This window comes from Mesoplodon densirostris, chromosome 19 (genome assembly GCF_025265405.1).
Source record: "Mesoplodon densirostris isolate mMesDen1 chromosome 19, mMesDen1 primary haplotype, whole genome shotgun sequence".
Classification (NCBI taxonomy): domain Eukaryota; kingdom Metazoa; phylum Chordata; class Mammalia; order Artiodactyla; family Ziphiidae; genus Mesoplodon; species Mesoplodon densirostris.
Window position 1 is genome coordinate 6,564,094 of NC_082679.1, and position 15,695 is coordinate 6,579,788.

The 15,695-nt window shown below is 56.2% G+C and overlaps 2 protein-coding genes across 2 annotated transcripts in view; both read left to right on the top strand.

Moving 5' to 3' along the window:
- The window catches only part of LRRC4B (leucine rich repeat containing 4B), a 38,977-nt gene extending 28,969 nt beyond the window's left edge, over window positions 1–10,008 (top strand). Inside the window, exon 3 of the mRNA XM_060084660.1 lies at window positions 8,176–10,008. Coding sequence (XP_059940643.1) covers window positions 8,176–10,008 — 1,833 coding nt within the window. The remainder of the gene's footprint in view (window positions 1–8,175) is intronic.
- A 3,442-nt stretch (window positions 10,009–13,450) lies between these two features.
- ASPDH (aspartate dehydrogenase domain containing) lies at window positions 13,451–15,502 on the top strand. The gene is made up of 7 exons (XM_060085459.1): window positions 13,451–13,505; window positions 13,802–13,946; window positions 14,205–14,289; window positions 14,382–14,531; window positions 14,614–14,834; window positions 14,904–15,058; window positions 15,459–15,502. Exons 1-7 carry the CDS (start codon window positions 13,451–13,453, stop codon window positions 15,500–15,502), a joined length of 855 nt encoding a protein of 284 aa, XP_059941442.1.
- The last annotated feature ends 193 nt before the right edge of the window (window positions 15,503–15,695 follow it).

Consider the following 15,695-nt stretch of genomic DNA (forward strand, 5'->3'; position numbering starts at 1 on the left):
GTGGGCTGAAGGAGGGAGGGGACTTGGTGACTTGGGTAGTTAGGACCCCAGGCTCCTCTGCCACATCACAGGATGTCAGCGTCCCATCAGGCCAAAGATGTCAGGCTTGGGGGGCAGGGGGATCTGCCTGCTCCGAGAACCAGTCCCACCTTGTCTATCCCACTCTGTGTCAGTGAGCAGGCCCTCGGCATCAAAGAGGATTTGAGATCATCTGGCCTCAGGGGGTTCAAATTGTGCTGTGAAGGGGCCACAGGCCTGCCTCTCCCCCTGCAACCAGGGCAGCTCCTGAGATCCAGATGCCTTTATACCATTACCACTTAAATGATCACTTGCATAATAATATGTTTAGTGTTTCTCTTCCCCTCTCAGGGTCAGGCTCTGGGAATTTGGCTATGGCTGTCTTGTCCATGCTGGATCCCCAGAACCGGCATGATGCTTGACACACAGCAGGCACTCAAAGAATATCTGTCAAATGTGCAAATCGCCACATGGGTAATGTTTGAATAATGAACAGGCTCTGCAGCTCAAAAAACACATCAAAACCCACCCACAGCCCAACCCTCTTGGTTTAGGTGGGTGGGCGTGGTGGACACCTGGTGTTGAGATCCAGGAGAAGCTGACTTTGAGTCCTAGTTCTGCTACTTTGCAGCTGTGAGACTGAGGGCAAATGACTTTACCTCAGTGAACCTCCATTCCCTCAGCTGTAAACCATCAAATATGAAGAAGGAAGGCAGGGACGTGTGGTTGATAATCTCCATGTGACAGGATTTCCACAAGGATTAAAGGAGATCGTGACCTCAGAGTGTTTAGCACAAGGTCCAGTGAATACTAGGCACTTAACAAATACTGGATCCCCCCCTTTTGCCTTATTAGAAACCTGCCCTGGATAGCACTTTGTCAGAGTCAGAGATGGGATCAGCCTTGTATTGTTTGGAAGAAGAGGGGAGGAGTTGTTTGGCTTTGGTCTTTAGGTATGCATGTTAAATCTTAAGGCTAACCACTAAAAGAAGAGAAAATACATAAATCCTATGATAGTAAATGGGGGAAATGGAATAAGAAACTCGATCTTTGCAAAAGGTCATAGGAAAGGGGAATGAATAGCCTGCAAAAAAAAATCAGGACAAATAGAAAGCATGAAAAAACATAGGAAGAATAATTCCAAATAGATTAGTAATTACAATAAATGTAAACAAACTAAACTTCCTGTCAAAAGACAGAGATTTTCAGACTGAATTAAAAACAAAATCCAAGAGACATACCTAAAACATAAAGACAGAAAGGATGAAAGCAAAAATGATGGCAAACACTAACCTAAAGAAAGCTGGTGTGTCTTTAATAATATCCGACACATGGACTTTAAGGCCAAAAGAAGAATAAGTTGGAAACAGAACCAAAAACAGAACACTGGTGCTCTTTCAGCTCCCAGTTCTGTCACTGAGGATTTCAACATTTTGGGTGCAGTCACCCAGGCCAAAAGCCATGCAGGCACATTGACTCACACAGTGGGTACTCTCCAAATATGAGCCTTGTCCATTCTGAAGTCCGCCATAAACTAGGCCTTGACCTGAGTGCAGGGAATGCAGAAATGATTCAGATGGAGTCTCTACTCATGAAGACTCACAGCCTAGACAAGGAGACAGATGCACTGAACCAGTGTGATAAGGGTCTGATAAGAGAATGCCTGTGGGGCTTCCCTGGTGGCGCAGTGGTTAAGAATCCACCTGCCAATGCAGGAGACATGGGTTCGAGCTCTGGTCTGGGAAGATCCCACATGCTGCGGAGCAACTAAGCTCGTGCGCCACAACTACTGAGCCTGCACTGTAGCACCTGCTCGCCGCAACTAGAGAAAAGCCCGCATATCAAAGACCCGATGCAGCCAAAAATAAATAAATAAATATATGAGAATGCCTGTGATGAGTCAGTGAACAGGAAGCCAAAGAGAGCCTCCTGGCAGAAAGCAATTGGAACATCCCAGAGAACTAGGAGGAAGATGGCATTCCAGGCAGAGGGCACAGCCGGTGCAAAGGCAGAGAGGCTGAGCCGAGCATGGTGAGCGTATAGAAGCCCATACATCTCCCTGTGGCTGGAGCAGAGGGGAGGCCAGGGGGCCAGGCCCTGCAGAGCCTCTGACACCAAGCTGAGGGTCACAGGGAGCCATGGGAGCGCTGTGAGCAGGGATTTGGCAGGGGAAGAAACTGGAAGCCCAGAGGCAGGACAAATGTTAATGATCATTATCAGCTGCATCAACAACTTAAAAATACGTATTATTGCCTGCTTGCCGTGTCCCAAGCATTCACTATCTTGTCCAAGCCTCACAATAACCCTGCAGGACCTGCGAGGAAAGTGGGCTCAGAGACGTCAGGACACTCAGCCAAGTTCACACAGCTGGTCAACAGCAAAGCCGAGATTCAGACCCAGCCCTGACTCCACCCCCCCCCCACCCACTAGGCTACTCCCCAGTCACCCTGCAGAGAGGAGGAGGGAGAAAAGACTGGAATCCTGTTAAAAATAAAGGGACTCACTATTTTAAGCACTCCTACAGCACATCCTCAATAAAACCAGACTTCCCTTCTCAGCAACACCCCCGTCCTGCTTATTCCCAAGTGCATCATTCAAGTGACTGGCGGGGGGACCCCACCCGCTTTGGGAGTGCCCCTGCATCTCCCTTCACACACACCCTTCTCATCGCAACTGGGACAAAGCACGTGGAGCAGCCGCAGCCTCGGGCTCTGCCAGGACGCACCTTATGGACATGGTGTCGTTTCAGTTGCTTTGTCCAGAGGATCAGGGAGACCTGGGCTGGACTCCCAGCTGCAGTCTTCCCACTCCCCCCGGGGAGGGTGAAGCAGCCCTGCTGAGTCGCCTGACCTCACTGAGCCTCGGCTCCTGATCTCTGAAACAGGGCACGACGCTGGCCTGTGTGCCGCCCAGGTTCAAACCCCTCGTCGAGTAACCTCACTGAGTGGTTCCTTCTGTGAAAGTGAGCTAACCACACCTGCCCTGCAGGGCTGGTGGGGACAAGCTGAGCTGACGGATGGGGACACCCAGCCCAGAGCCTGGCACTCATCACTGCAGCCCAGATGCCACCTGCGCGTGCCAAGCCTTGTGGTGAGCGAATCTCACCGATTACCTCGCATCCTCGAAACAGCTCTGCAGGGCTGACATTACAACGCCCTTCCACAGAGGATGGTCCTCCTCCATTTGCCCCTTCAGAACTCCTTTATCCCCGTTCAATAAATAAGCGATGGATGGATGAGTGTGAGACGTTTGGGCTGGGTCCAAGGGAGTGAGCAGGGGTTTTCGAGGTGGATGAAAAGGGAAGGGAATTCTGAGCAGAGGGAAGAGTGTATGCCAAGGGGGAGTGCCTGTGAGATAGCTCCAAGGAGCTAATACTGGCTGAAGTGTCGCCAGAGTGAGGGCTGCAAGTGAGGGGAGCCTACAGGCCAGGCCAAGTGGGGCTTCCAAGGCAGGCTGAATTTCCTTTGAGGGCACTGGGGAGCCACAGAGGGCTCTAGAGGAAAGCAGAGGCAGGGCCAGCTCTGGGTGTGGCAAGGCCCTGGAGATGAACTTGAGGGGAGAGACTGGAGGCCAGGCAGTTTGAGGCCTGAGCTGGACCGTGGGGACAGAGAAGAAGATGAAACATTCAAAAGGATTAGAACCAGCAGGCATGCTGGCTGACCAACCCTAACAAGGGGAGGCTGTGGACGATGCAGGGGGCTCTAGGCTGCAGGCCCGCTTTCCATTGGGAAGGCAGGCTGGAGGGGCCGCGCTGAGAACAGGGACCCTGGGAGGAGTGGGGGCAGGGTGGGGCATGCAGATGGGTTTGCTGGGAACTGGGGAGCCCCCGGAACTACATGTGACTCAGACCAGGCAAGGGGGCGACTCCAACACCTGGGCCAGCAATCCCTTTGTTCTCAATTTGTCCGTCCAAACCCTCAAGTCTGACCTTCAGACTTCATTCTCTCCCTAGCGATTAGTAATGCCTGGATCCTCTTATTATTATTATTACCACTATTATTATTATTACTACTGTTATTAATAGAAACAGCAACTAGAGGCCTGCTTGGTGCTTTGCCAGCGTTCCCCGGGGCAGTGATAAAAGGCAGCCTGAGGGCTTCCCTGGTGGCGCAGTGGTTGAGAGTCCGCCTGCCGATGCAGGGGACACGGGTTCGTGCCCCGGTCCGGGAAGATCCCACATGCCGCGGAGCGGCTGGGCCCGTGAGCCATGGCCACTGAGCCTGCGCGTCTGGAGCCTGTGCTCCGCAACGGGGGAGGCCACAACAGGGAGAGGCCCGCGTACCGCCAAAAAAAAAAAAAAGGCAGCCTGCGAGAAGGGTTCTCGGGTTATTATATTTGGGAAACTCAAGAGTCGAGCAAAGCAAAGGGGCTCGACAGTTTGATCAGGAAAGCTTTTCTCTGTGCTGTTGTTTAGAACCTCACGGGATGGGCAGGCAGCAAGAGAACACGGTGGGAGGCGAGGGGCTGGGCTCTTCCCGGGGTCCCTCAGAGGAGGAAACCAAGGCTCCAGCGGCCCACGCAGCAGAGCTGGGGCTCCAGGGCCCGAGGGCTGTCAGGCCAAGACTCTCCGGCCCCCCCTTCTCACCGCACACAGACACGGCCGCATCGGCCGCACCGCCGGCAGGCTGCAGAGACCCCAGACCAGCCCTCGTGATCCTCGTCCAGTTCTAAAGATTAGCCGTGTTCGCTGCCAGAAATGAGAGGGGGCGGAAGCATGTTAAGGAAAATAAAACACTGACCTTGTCAATTCCATCTCAACATCAGAAAGGAGGCGTAGCCCCGGGGAGGGATTCTAGGTGGCCACGGAAGTCAGGTTTTAGAAGCATACTCATGATACAGGAAAACGCTCACAATATACTGTTATCGAGGGGAAATGCAGGACCTGCTGCCGAGGGCGTGGACTGTGAAACACACATCGGACCCCTGAAGACTTAGTGGGAAAAGAGAGTAAAATATCTCATTTGTAAGTTTCCCTCTTGGTTACATGTTGAAATCATAATATTTTGGACCTATTGGGCTAATCAATTATTAAAATTGGTTTCATCTGTCTTGGTTTTTTTTTTAATGTAGCCTCTAGGAAATTTAAAATTAAACAGGTAGCTGGTGTCATATTTCTGTTGGATCATGCTGGCAGAAATGGTGGCTGTTATGTCTTATGATGATAACTGTACCAGGAATATTATTTTCCTTATGCTGGGTGCCTCCCAGGTAGAGTCTTTTCTTAAAGTTTTTACAGTGTTTTTCTACTTAAAAATAATTTTGGGGACTTCCCTGGCGGTCCAGTGGTTAAAACTCTGCACTTCCACTTCAGGGGCACGGGTTCGACCCCTGGTCGGGGAACTAGGATCCCACATGCCGTGCAGCACAGCCAAAAAAAAAGTAATTTTTGTTCATTAAAGAAAAAAATAACTTGAGTTAAAATTGCCCATAATCCTCATCAGCTGGAGTTCACCACTAAGAAGTGATTAGGGCATTTCCTTGCAGTCTTTTCTTGGTGCATATACGCAGATACCTAATTCCTCAGCTGCTTTTTTTAGTTCTACAAAGTGACAAGCACACAGTATGCTACCTAGAGTTCACCATTATCCCCTTAATATTATAATGCAAGTGTTTCCATGGCGTTAACTAGGCTTCAGAAACGCTATCTGATGGCTGCATGGTCTTCTGTGCCTCAGTGAACCTGGCTCAGTGATCAGTGGGAAGAATCTGGTAAGATTCTGCCTTCCATGCCCAGCCCAACACTGCCCCTTCTGTGGTGCATCAGCCTCAGCCCTGAGAGGTGGCAGCCAAGTTCAGGGATTAAGAGCCGTGACTCTGGAGCCAGATAAGCTCGGTCCAATCCCAGATCTGCCAGCCCCTCCTGTGCATCCCTGGGCAAGTCACTGCACCTCTCTGTGCCTCCATCTCCTCCCGCTTAGATGGAGATAATTCTTAATCCCTCATGTGAAACACTTGAGGCTAGTTGAGTTTGGGCATCTGATATTAGAAAGGTATTAATATACAGCATAGATTTTTACAGCACCCCCAGTGGATCTTACACCCCTTATCAAATCTGGGTATGTTTCTAGAGTGGAATCTTTGAATAGTCACATGAGTGGGATCAATAAAAGCTTTAAACAGCTTCACATGAGTTCTGATCAGGTTTGGTGCCAAAGTTATGAGAAATGTGGTTTTCAGAGCTCTGTGGATTTCAGAGTTGTGTGTATTGAATAAGTACCTATCTCACAGGACAGTTTGGAGGATTGAGTTGTTGGCTCTAAAGCACTTTGAACAGCGTCTGGCACCCAAGAAGTGCCCGATGCATGTTAGCTGCTGGCATAACTATTTTTAATCTTTTTTTTTTTTTTGGCCATGCCACATGGCTTGTGGGATTTTAGTTCCCCAACCAGGGATCGAACCCAGGTCCTCCACAGGGAGAGCGCAGAGTCCTAACTACTGGACTGCCAGGGAGTTCCCTATTTTTAATCTTTTTGATTGAGGTGTAATTTACATAGAATAAAATGCCTCTCATGTTATGGGTACAGTTGGGGGAGTTTTGTTTTCTTTTTAATATTTATTTATTTGGCCCTGTCAGGTCTTAGTTGCGTCATGCGGGCTCTTCGTCGTGGCACGCGGGCTTCTCTCTAGTTGTAATGCGCCGCGGACTTAGTTGGCGCACGGGCTTATCTTCCCCACGGCATGTGGGATCTTATTTCCCCTACCAGGGGTCGAATCCACATCCCCTGCATTGGAAGGTGGATTCTTAACCACTGGACCACCAGGGAAGTCCCCAGTTTGGGGAGTTTTGACAGTTACATTCACCTTTGTAGGCACCACCCCAACTAGGGACATTTCTATCAGCCCGGAAAGTTCTCTCGTGCCCCTTCCCAGACTGTCCTCCCCCTGCCCCAACACACACACACACACACACACACACACACACACACACACACACACGCTTGTGGAATGGACAGGGTCCTACGGCACGTGCTCCTTTGCATCTGGCTGCTTTTGCTCAACCTGACGCCCGTGAGATCCATCCAAGTCATTGTGTGGAAAGTTCATTCCCTGTCATTGCTGAGCCATAGTGTTCCATCCTACAGACATAGAGCGTGGGTCCTTCACCTGCTGCCGGACACTGGGTCATTTCCGGCTTAGTCTGTAATGAACACAGATGCTGCAAGCACCCGTCACAGGCCTCTGGATGGACATCTGCTGTCATTTCTCTTGGGGAAATACTCAGGAGTAGAATGGCCGGGTCCTGTGTAACTAACTCTCTGTTTAACTTTATAAGAAACCATCTAACTGCTTTCCACAGTGAGCTCATGGTCTTACAGCAAAGGTGGAGAGACGGGGAGGCTCAGCACCCTCACCAGCACTCAAAACTCTGTGATCCAGACAGACATAGAGAACAGACGCGTGGTTGCCAAGGGCGAGGGGGGAGGGGGGAGGGTTGGAGTGGGAGTTTGGTATTAGCAGATGCAAAGTATTATATATAGAATGGATAAACAACAAGGTCTTACCGTATAGCACAGAGAACTATATTCAATATCCTGTGATAAACCATCATGGAAAAGAATATGAAAAAGAATGTGTATATATATTCTTTTTCATATATGAATATGTACATATATTTTCATATATGTATAACTGAATCACTTTGCTTTACATTAGAAATTAACATTAAATCAACTATACTTTAGGGACTCCCCTGGCGGTCCAGTGGTTAGGAGTCCGCGCTTCCACCGCAGGGGACACGGGTTCGATTCCTGGTTGGGGAACTAAGATCCCGCTAGCCACAGGGCGCGGCCAAAAAATAGATAGATAAATAAATAAACTATACTTTAATAAAATAAAATTTTTTTTAAAACCCCTGTGTTCACTTGGGACTGTTCCAGGTTTCTTTTTCCAGCCCTTAGCTTGGGTTAGAAAAATGGATGGGCATGTAAGTGGACAATGCATTACTTCTACCGTACAGGAAATCTAAGCTCATTGAAACCTGTTTTGCATTTTTGGGGTAAATTTTTCTAGATGAACATTACTTTTTAATCCATTTATGTGTGTGTGTTTGTCAAGAAATAAAAGAATCATACACCAAAAAAAAAAAAAAAAAAACCCTCTGTGGTCGACGCCATTAGTATCAGTATCACTGATGGTGTCGCCCCTTCCCGACCCCAGGTGATCCGGACAGACACATTCAAGCACCTGCGGCACCTGGAGATCCTGCAGCTGAGTAAGAACCTGGTGCGCAAGATCGAGGTGGGCGCCTTCAATGGGCTGCCCAGCCTCAACACCCTGGAGCTGTTCGACAACCGGCTGACGACGGTGCCCACGCAGGCCTTCGAGTACCTGTCCAAGCTGCGGGAGCTCTGGCTGCGGAACAACCCCATCGAGAGCATCCCGTCGTACGCCTTCAACCGCGTGCCCTCGCTGCGCCGCCTCGACCTGGGCGAGCTCAAGCGGCTGGAGTACATCTCCGAGGCAGCCTTCGAGGGCCTGGTGAACCTGCGCTACCTCAACCTGGGCATGTGCAACCTCAAGGACATCCCCAACCTGACGGCCCTGGTGCGCCTGGAGGAGCTGGAGCTGTCAGGCAACCGGCTGGACCTGATCCGCCCGGGCTCCTTCCAGGGCCTGACCAGCCTGCGCAAGCTGTGGCTGATGCACGCCCAGGTGGCCACCATAGAGCGCAACGCCTTCGACGACCTCAAGTCGCTGGAGGAGCTCAACCTGTCCCACAACAACCTGATGTCGCTGCCCCACGACCTCTTCACGCCCCTGCACCGCCTCGAGCGCGTCCACCTGAACCACAACCCCTGGCACTGCAACTGCGACGTGCTCTGGCTGAGCTGGTGGCTCAAGGAGACGGTGCCCAGCAACACGACGTGCTGCGCGCGCTGCCACGCGCCCGCCGGCCTCAAGGGGCGCTACATCGGCGAGCTGGACCAGTCGCACTTCACCTGCTACGCGCCCGTCATCGTGGAGCCGCCCACGGACCTCAACGTTACCGAGGGCATGGCCGCCGAGCTCAAGTGCCGCACGGGCACGTCCATGACCTCCGTCAACTGGCTGACGCCCAACGGCACCCTCATGACCCACGGCTCCTACCGCGTGCGCATCTCCGTCCTGCACGACGGCACGCTCAACTTCACCAACGTCACCGTGCAGGACACGGGCCAGTACACCTGCATGGTGACGAACTCGGCCGGCAACACCACCGCCTCGGCCACGCTCAATGTCTCGGCCGTGGACCCCGTGGCGGCTGGAGGCGCCGGGGGCGGCCTCGGGGGCGGGGGCGGCGGCGGGGGCAGCGGCGGCTACACCTACTTCACCACGGTGACGGTGGAGACCCTGGAAACGCAGCCCGGAGAGGAGGCCCTGCAGCCGCGGGGTACCGAGAAGGAGCCGCCGGGGCCCACGACGGACGGCGTCTGGGGCGGGGGCCGGCCGGGGGAGGCGGCCGGCCCGGCCTCGTCGTCCACCACGGCGCCCGCCCCGCGCTCCTCGCGCCCCACGGAGAAGGCGTTCACGGTGCCCATAACGGACGTGACGGAGAACGCCCTCAAGGACCTGGACGACGTCATGAAGACCACCAAGATCATCATCGGCTGCTTCGTGGCCATCACGTTCATGGCCGCCGTGATGCTCGTGGCCTTCTACAAGCTGCGCAAGCAGCACCAGCTCCACAAGCACCACGGGCCCACGCGCACAGTGGAGATCATCAACGTGGAGGACGAGCTGCCCGCCGCCTCCGCCGTGTCCGTGGCCGCCGCCGCCGCTGTGGCCGGCGGGGGCGGCGTGGGCGGGGACAGCCACCTGGCCCTGCCCGCCCTGGAGCGCGACCACATCAACCACCACCACTACGTGGCGGCCGCCTTCAAGGCGCACTACAGCAGCAACCCCGGTGGCGGGGGCTGCGGGGGCAAGGGTCCGCCCGGCCTCAACTCCATCCACGAACCTCTGCTCTTCAAGAGTGGCTCCAAGGAGAACGTGCAAGAGACGCAGATCTGAAGCCTCCGGCCTGCCGGGCAGGGGGGGCCCCCCGGGGCGGGGCCGGACCGGGACCCTCCCCCCAGCCCCAGCCCCGCCCAGGGAAGGTCGGGGCAGGCAGCTCGGATTCCCACCCGCGTCCGCACCCCAGGGCAGCTCGCCCCAGCGAGGACAGTGCGGGGCTCCGGGAATGGACCCCCCGGGGTTCCGGCCTCGCCCCCCTCCCCGGCCGCGGGAGGGGACGCAGGACGGGAGTGGCCGGAACCCTCCGCTTTTCCTCCTCGCTCTCCCGACCAACTGCTCCCGGCCCTCCGCCTTCCGGAGGAGAGAGGAGCTTTTTTCAGGGGTGTCCTCTCCCCTCATCCCCAACAGCCCTCCTTTTACGATTCATTTTTTGCAGTTTGACGCCTGTCCCCACCCACCCCCACCCCCCGCCCTCTAAACTGAAGAGACAGCCACGTCGTCAGAGCCTCCCGAGCCCCTGGCCCTGCCCTGGGGGAGACCATTCCCGGCCCCTGGTCCCCATTAGCCGGGGGCGGGGCGGCCTCAGCCCGCTCCCCACCGTTGCCCCCAGCCCTCTCCTGCCCCACAGACTCTTTTGATACTGAAGGGAGGTTTGCGTCAACGACTACCTGCTCTGTAATTACTTTAAAAAAAAAAAACACGGAAAAAGTAAAAAAAATTTTTTTTTTGGTTATGAAAGCATGGAGGAGAGAGAAAAGAAAGGGAACATGGGTGGGCAGTAGAATGAGAAGCTGGAAAACTCCAGGCCCCATCTGGAAGGTCAGTGGGAGAGCCGGCACATCTGAGTGGTCTTAGGCCCCCACCCTTTCACCTCCGAGGCCCTAGAGAGGGGCTTGGTCACCCAGCATGCCTGGCATTTGTGTTTATTCTGCCTGCACCCCTTTTGAGGCATGTGCTGGGGTCCTCTCCCCCAACCTCCCACCTCACAGCAGAAACCTAGGGGGCCTATCTCCTGGGGCTGCCGTTACAAGGTACCACAGACTGGGTGGCTCAGAACGACAGAAATTTAGTGTCTCCGTTCTAGAGTCCAAGATCAATGTGTGGGCAGGGCCGTGCTCCCACTAGAACCTGTAGGGGAGGGTCCTCTGCCTCTTCCAGCTTCTGGTCGCCTCAGATGTTCCTTGACTGGTGGCAGTGTCACCCCAGTCTCCACAGGGCGTTCTCCCTTGTCTCCACAGCACCTTCCCTCTGTGCATGTGTGTGTCTGTGTCCAAATTTCCCCTCTTTATAAGTCATATTGGATTGGGAACCACCCTGCTCTCCCGTACAACCTCGTCCTGGTCATCTGCAAAGACCCTATTTCCAAATAAGTTCACATCCACAGGTCGTGGAGGTGAGGACGCAATTCATCCCATCTCAGAGCCAAACCAGAGAGGGTCCCATTCAAGACACTGCCGCGCGGAGAAAGCGGGTCACGTTGAAGGGGGGGCAAGGAGTGAGCTGGGTGGGGGAGGGGGAGAGGCGTGCTCGAGCTGGGGCCAGCGGAGCAGGAGGGGCTGCACTTCGGTCTTGTCAGCAGCAGGAGGCAGAGCCCAGGCCCAGGAAGTGGAGGAGGGGGGCTGCCTGCAGCTCAGGAGGGCAGCTCACACGCAGAGCCCTCGGAGAGACAAAAGCCAGCGAGTGGGAGCAAATGCCAGCGGTCGGCCGGGCCACTGGGCAGGTGTTGGTACGGCTGGGGCAGGCCAAGCTACCAGCGTTGCTGCCTCCAGAGGACCAGGCCCCCGCCCCAGGGCCGCCGTTTCGTGCTGTCTAGACAGAGGCCAGTGGAAGCAGGATGAGGCACTGCTCTGGGCAGACATAGCTGTGGACACACAGGGCTGGGCCCCCGGGAGCAGCTCTCGCCTCAGCCCCATTTTCCCCTCGGCCCAGACTGGCCCGCGTACAGGGCAGGCCTGGCGCATGCGCAGGACGGCCAGGCCCCGTGGAGTCCACGACTGAAGGTGGAGCGGGCAGGAAGCCCCCACGACCCCACCGGGGCCCTGTGTCCTCTGAGAGGGCCTGGACCCGGTCCATGCGCCTGGCCCTGCGCCTCCTCCCTGCCTGTTTCTGCCCCACATCATCTTATCTCCCTCCACCGCCCCCACCTGGAGCTCTTAAATTCTTCCCTTATCACCCGTGGCAGCTGCCTCTGCTGCGACGTGTCTGGGGTCCCTGGCCCTATCTGTCTGGCCTGTCTGCTTGGGACTCTCCTCTAGTGCGACGCCTGGCTCCCCCTCGCTCCCGCTTTCATACTCTCTTTCTCTCTGTCGTCCTCTTGCAGGACCCCAGATCCTGGTTGCCATGGTAACACTGCAGCGGGTACCAGGTGGTGGTGGGGGGCAGGGAGCCGACACTGCCGCAGTCTCCGCCATTTCCGATGCCAGGCACCCGCGAGGCGCCGTGGCTGGGGCTCATTTGGGGGGGCACTCGGCGCCTCCACAGGCCTCGCAGGCTTCTCCTTGGCCATGGGAGGTGGGGAGAGCGGAGGGATGGGCATGGGAGTGAGAATATAAGGGGGCCAAAGAGGGGTGGCTGGTGGCATCGTGGCCGGGGGAGGGGAGGATAAAAGGTGAGAAGTCAAGGTGAACAGAAGGATGGTCAGGCTGGAGGGAGGGAGGTTCGAGGAGGGGCCGGGGGAAGGGACCCCTCCATGGGAGCTGGTGGGGTTGGGGGCCACTGAGGCTAGGATGAGCCCAACTCCAGCTCCTGCAGTCTTGTGGGGAGAGGGGCATGACCAGGCCAGGCCTCCCTCGGACCTTGGGGGAGATGAGGGCCTGGCTGGAGACAGAATGGCAGCCAGCCCAGAGGAGGCAGGGGCGGCAGCTGGAGGGATGGAGATGCGGGAAAAGGTGGAGAGACAGCGATGGGAGTGAGAGAGATCTGAGATGGAGATAGAACCAAGGGAGGAAAACACTGGAGGAGGAATGCTGATGAAACACGGGTGCCAAGGCAGGGGGGGTGGGGGGAGCGGCCACAGGGTGGGGATTGGAAACACAGGAGCAAGGGGACAGACAGAGCCCAGAGTCCCCATCACCATCTCCTCTCTCTTGCTCCCAACCCTCTCTACCCCAACCCTAGCAGGATGCAGTTTCCATGACAACCTGGCCGGCCAGAAAGGGGGGCAGGGGACTGCAGAGGAAAATTTCCACATCAGCAGGAAAAGGATGTGATGCAGAGAAGGAATGGGCTGCATACATGGTGGGGGGGCGCCACACAGGGCCCTGGAACCCCAAAACATCTCACCCACTGCCTCCCAGGATTCTCATCCTGCCCCCAGGTGGCGCCCCCCACACCCCCACCTCTGGGCCACAGCGGGGGAGGGGGAGGGTTCCAGAGAGGCTCAAGGGTCAAATGTCCAAAGTTCAGCTGCTGCCCAAACCTCGTGTGTGGGGTGAGGTGGGGGGATGGGAGGCAGCAAGCAGCTGCAGAGCTCAGACCGCAGGCCACCAAATCCAAGGGCATGGCTCTCAACACGGTCCCGAGGAAGGTGGGGATAGTGGGCTACGGCCGCCTCGGTGAGTCCTTGACTGTCTGGGGCTTCCTCCCCAGGCCCCTTTCTAGAGCCTCAAAAGCCCCTGTGTCCTCCACAAACGTACTTTTCTTCTGTGTCTTTATCTGTGGCCTGGCTGCCTCTGTCTGCATAAGTGTCTTCCACTCCTCACCGCGGGGCTCCAGCCCCCTCAGGATCTCCGTCCTCCCCTTTCCGAGTCTCTGCCCCCCACCTAAGTTTTTGTGTCCCCCGACTCTGGGTCAATGTACTCCCTCCCTCACCTCTGTCCCCCTCTCTCTGAGTCTCTTTCCCTCTCCCCAGGACAGTCCCTGGTCTCCCACTTGCTGACTCAGGGACCAGAGCTGGGCCTAGAACTTGTTTTTGTCTGGAACCGTGACGCAGGACGAATGGCGGGGAGTGTGCCCGCTACCCTTCAGCTCCAGGACCTTGCTGCCCTCGGGGAGAGGTCAGTGACCTCGCCATGGCAGAGTGGGACTCTCTGAAGCTCCTGTTCTGGCCCCCCTTAGGTGCTGTGTGCTCTCACGTGATTCCCTTACTCTCTCTGGACCTCGGTTCGCCCAAATGTGAAATAGGACAAGCCTCTGTCCTATTTCCCTTCCCAGGCCAGGGTGAAGAGTGACAGGCCTCCATAGACTCAGGGAATCTGGGGAGGGGAGGTCTAATACCTCTTCAAGGCCCTCGCTGCCTCTCTCCCCTCTCCCAGGCACCCTGACCTTGTGGTGGAAGTGGCCCATCCCAAAATAATCCATGAATCTGGGGCAGAAATCCTGCGCTATGCCAATCTCCTGGTGAGCTCTGTGTCTTCCGCCTTGGCATCACCCCGCCCTAAAGTGGGATCCATCTCCTGACCTCAGCCCCTCCCTACCTTCATCTGCCCCAGGTGGGATCCCCCTCAGCCCTGGCTGACCAGGCCACAGAGCGGCAGCTCCTGGAGGCCTCGCATCGCTGGGGCCACACTGTGTTCGTGGCCCGGGGGGCCCTCTGGGGCACTGAGGACATCGCCAGATTGGACGAAGCCGGGGGCCTCCAGGTGAGGGCCTGCTGGGCTCCCTGGGAACCGGAGGGGGCCAACAGAGACCCCCAGTCCCCCCGACTCTGGCTCTCACTTCCAGAGCCTCCGTGTCACCATGGCCACACACCCTGATGGCTTCCGGCTTGAGGGACCCCTGGCTACGGCGCACAGCCCTGGGCCTCGCACTGTGCTCTATGAAGGCCCTGTCCGCGGGCTCTGCCCCCTTGCCCCCCGAAACTCCAACACCATGGCTGCCGCTGCCCTGGCCGCCCCCAGCCTGGGCTTCGACCGTGTGATCGGGGTGCTTGTGGCCGATTTCAGGTGAGCGAAGCTGAGCGGGGGTCTGGGCTGGGGCCGAGCCAGCCGGACTGACCACCTTGCTTGCCCCAGCCTCAAGGACGTGCATGTGGTGGATGTGGAGCTGAGCGGACCCCCGGGCCCCAGAGGCCGAAGCTTTGCTGTGCACACCCGCAGAGAGAACCCCACCGAGCCAGGCGCTGTCACCGGCTCTGCCACCATCACCACCTTCTGGCGCAGCCTCCTGGGTGCGGCCACACTCCTCCCCGGCGCTCCTCTCCCCAAGCCCTGGGCTCTTGTGCTCTGCAGAGCTTGGGTCTCAGGCTCTCTGAGTCTGCAGTTCTGATTCTGTCTCTATCGATTGATCTTTATTCCTGAGTCTCCTTAACCTTCTACTCCACGACGCTGAATCTTTATAGATCCCTGTCTCTGTCCAAGTCTCCGCTCTCCGAGCCTCTGTGTCCCCCTCTCTCTGGGACTCTAGCATGTGAGTCTCTGTCTCTGTCCCTCTATCGCTGGAATTTGGTCCCTCTCTCTGGGTCTCAGTCCCTCCCTCTAGGTCTCCGCCTTGGTCTGTCCCTTCTTCCAGGTGTCTGTCACTCCTTCTCTCTCTGTCTCAGCCTTTCATTCCCCGTATCTCCTCCGCAGGCTGCTGCCATCTGCCCTCCAAGCCGGGGATCCATCTCTGCTAAGAGGCCTCCTCCTTCCCAAGAGGACATCCTCATCTCATTATTTACCTCCCACCGCCACCGTCCCGCTGCTGCCTCAGTATCCCCAGACCTCCCTCCTGTCTCAGTAAATATTGGAGGCTCTTCTCCCTGCGTAGTCTGCTGACTGATCACTTGTTTCCCTTCTGTGACGTCACGCTTTGTCTTCACACTAGGC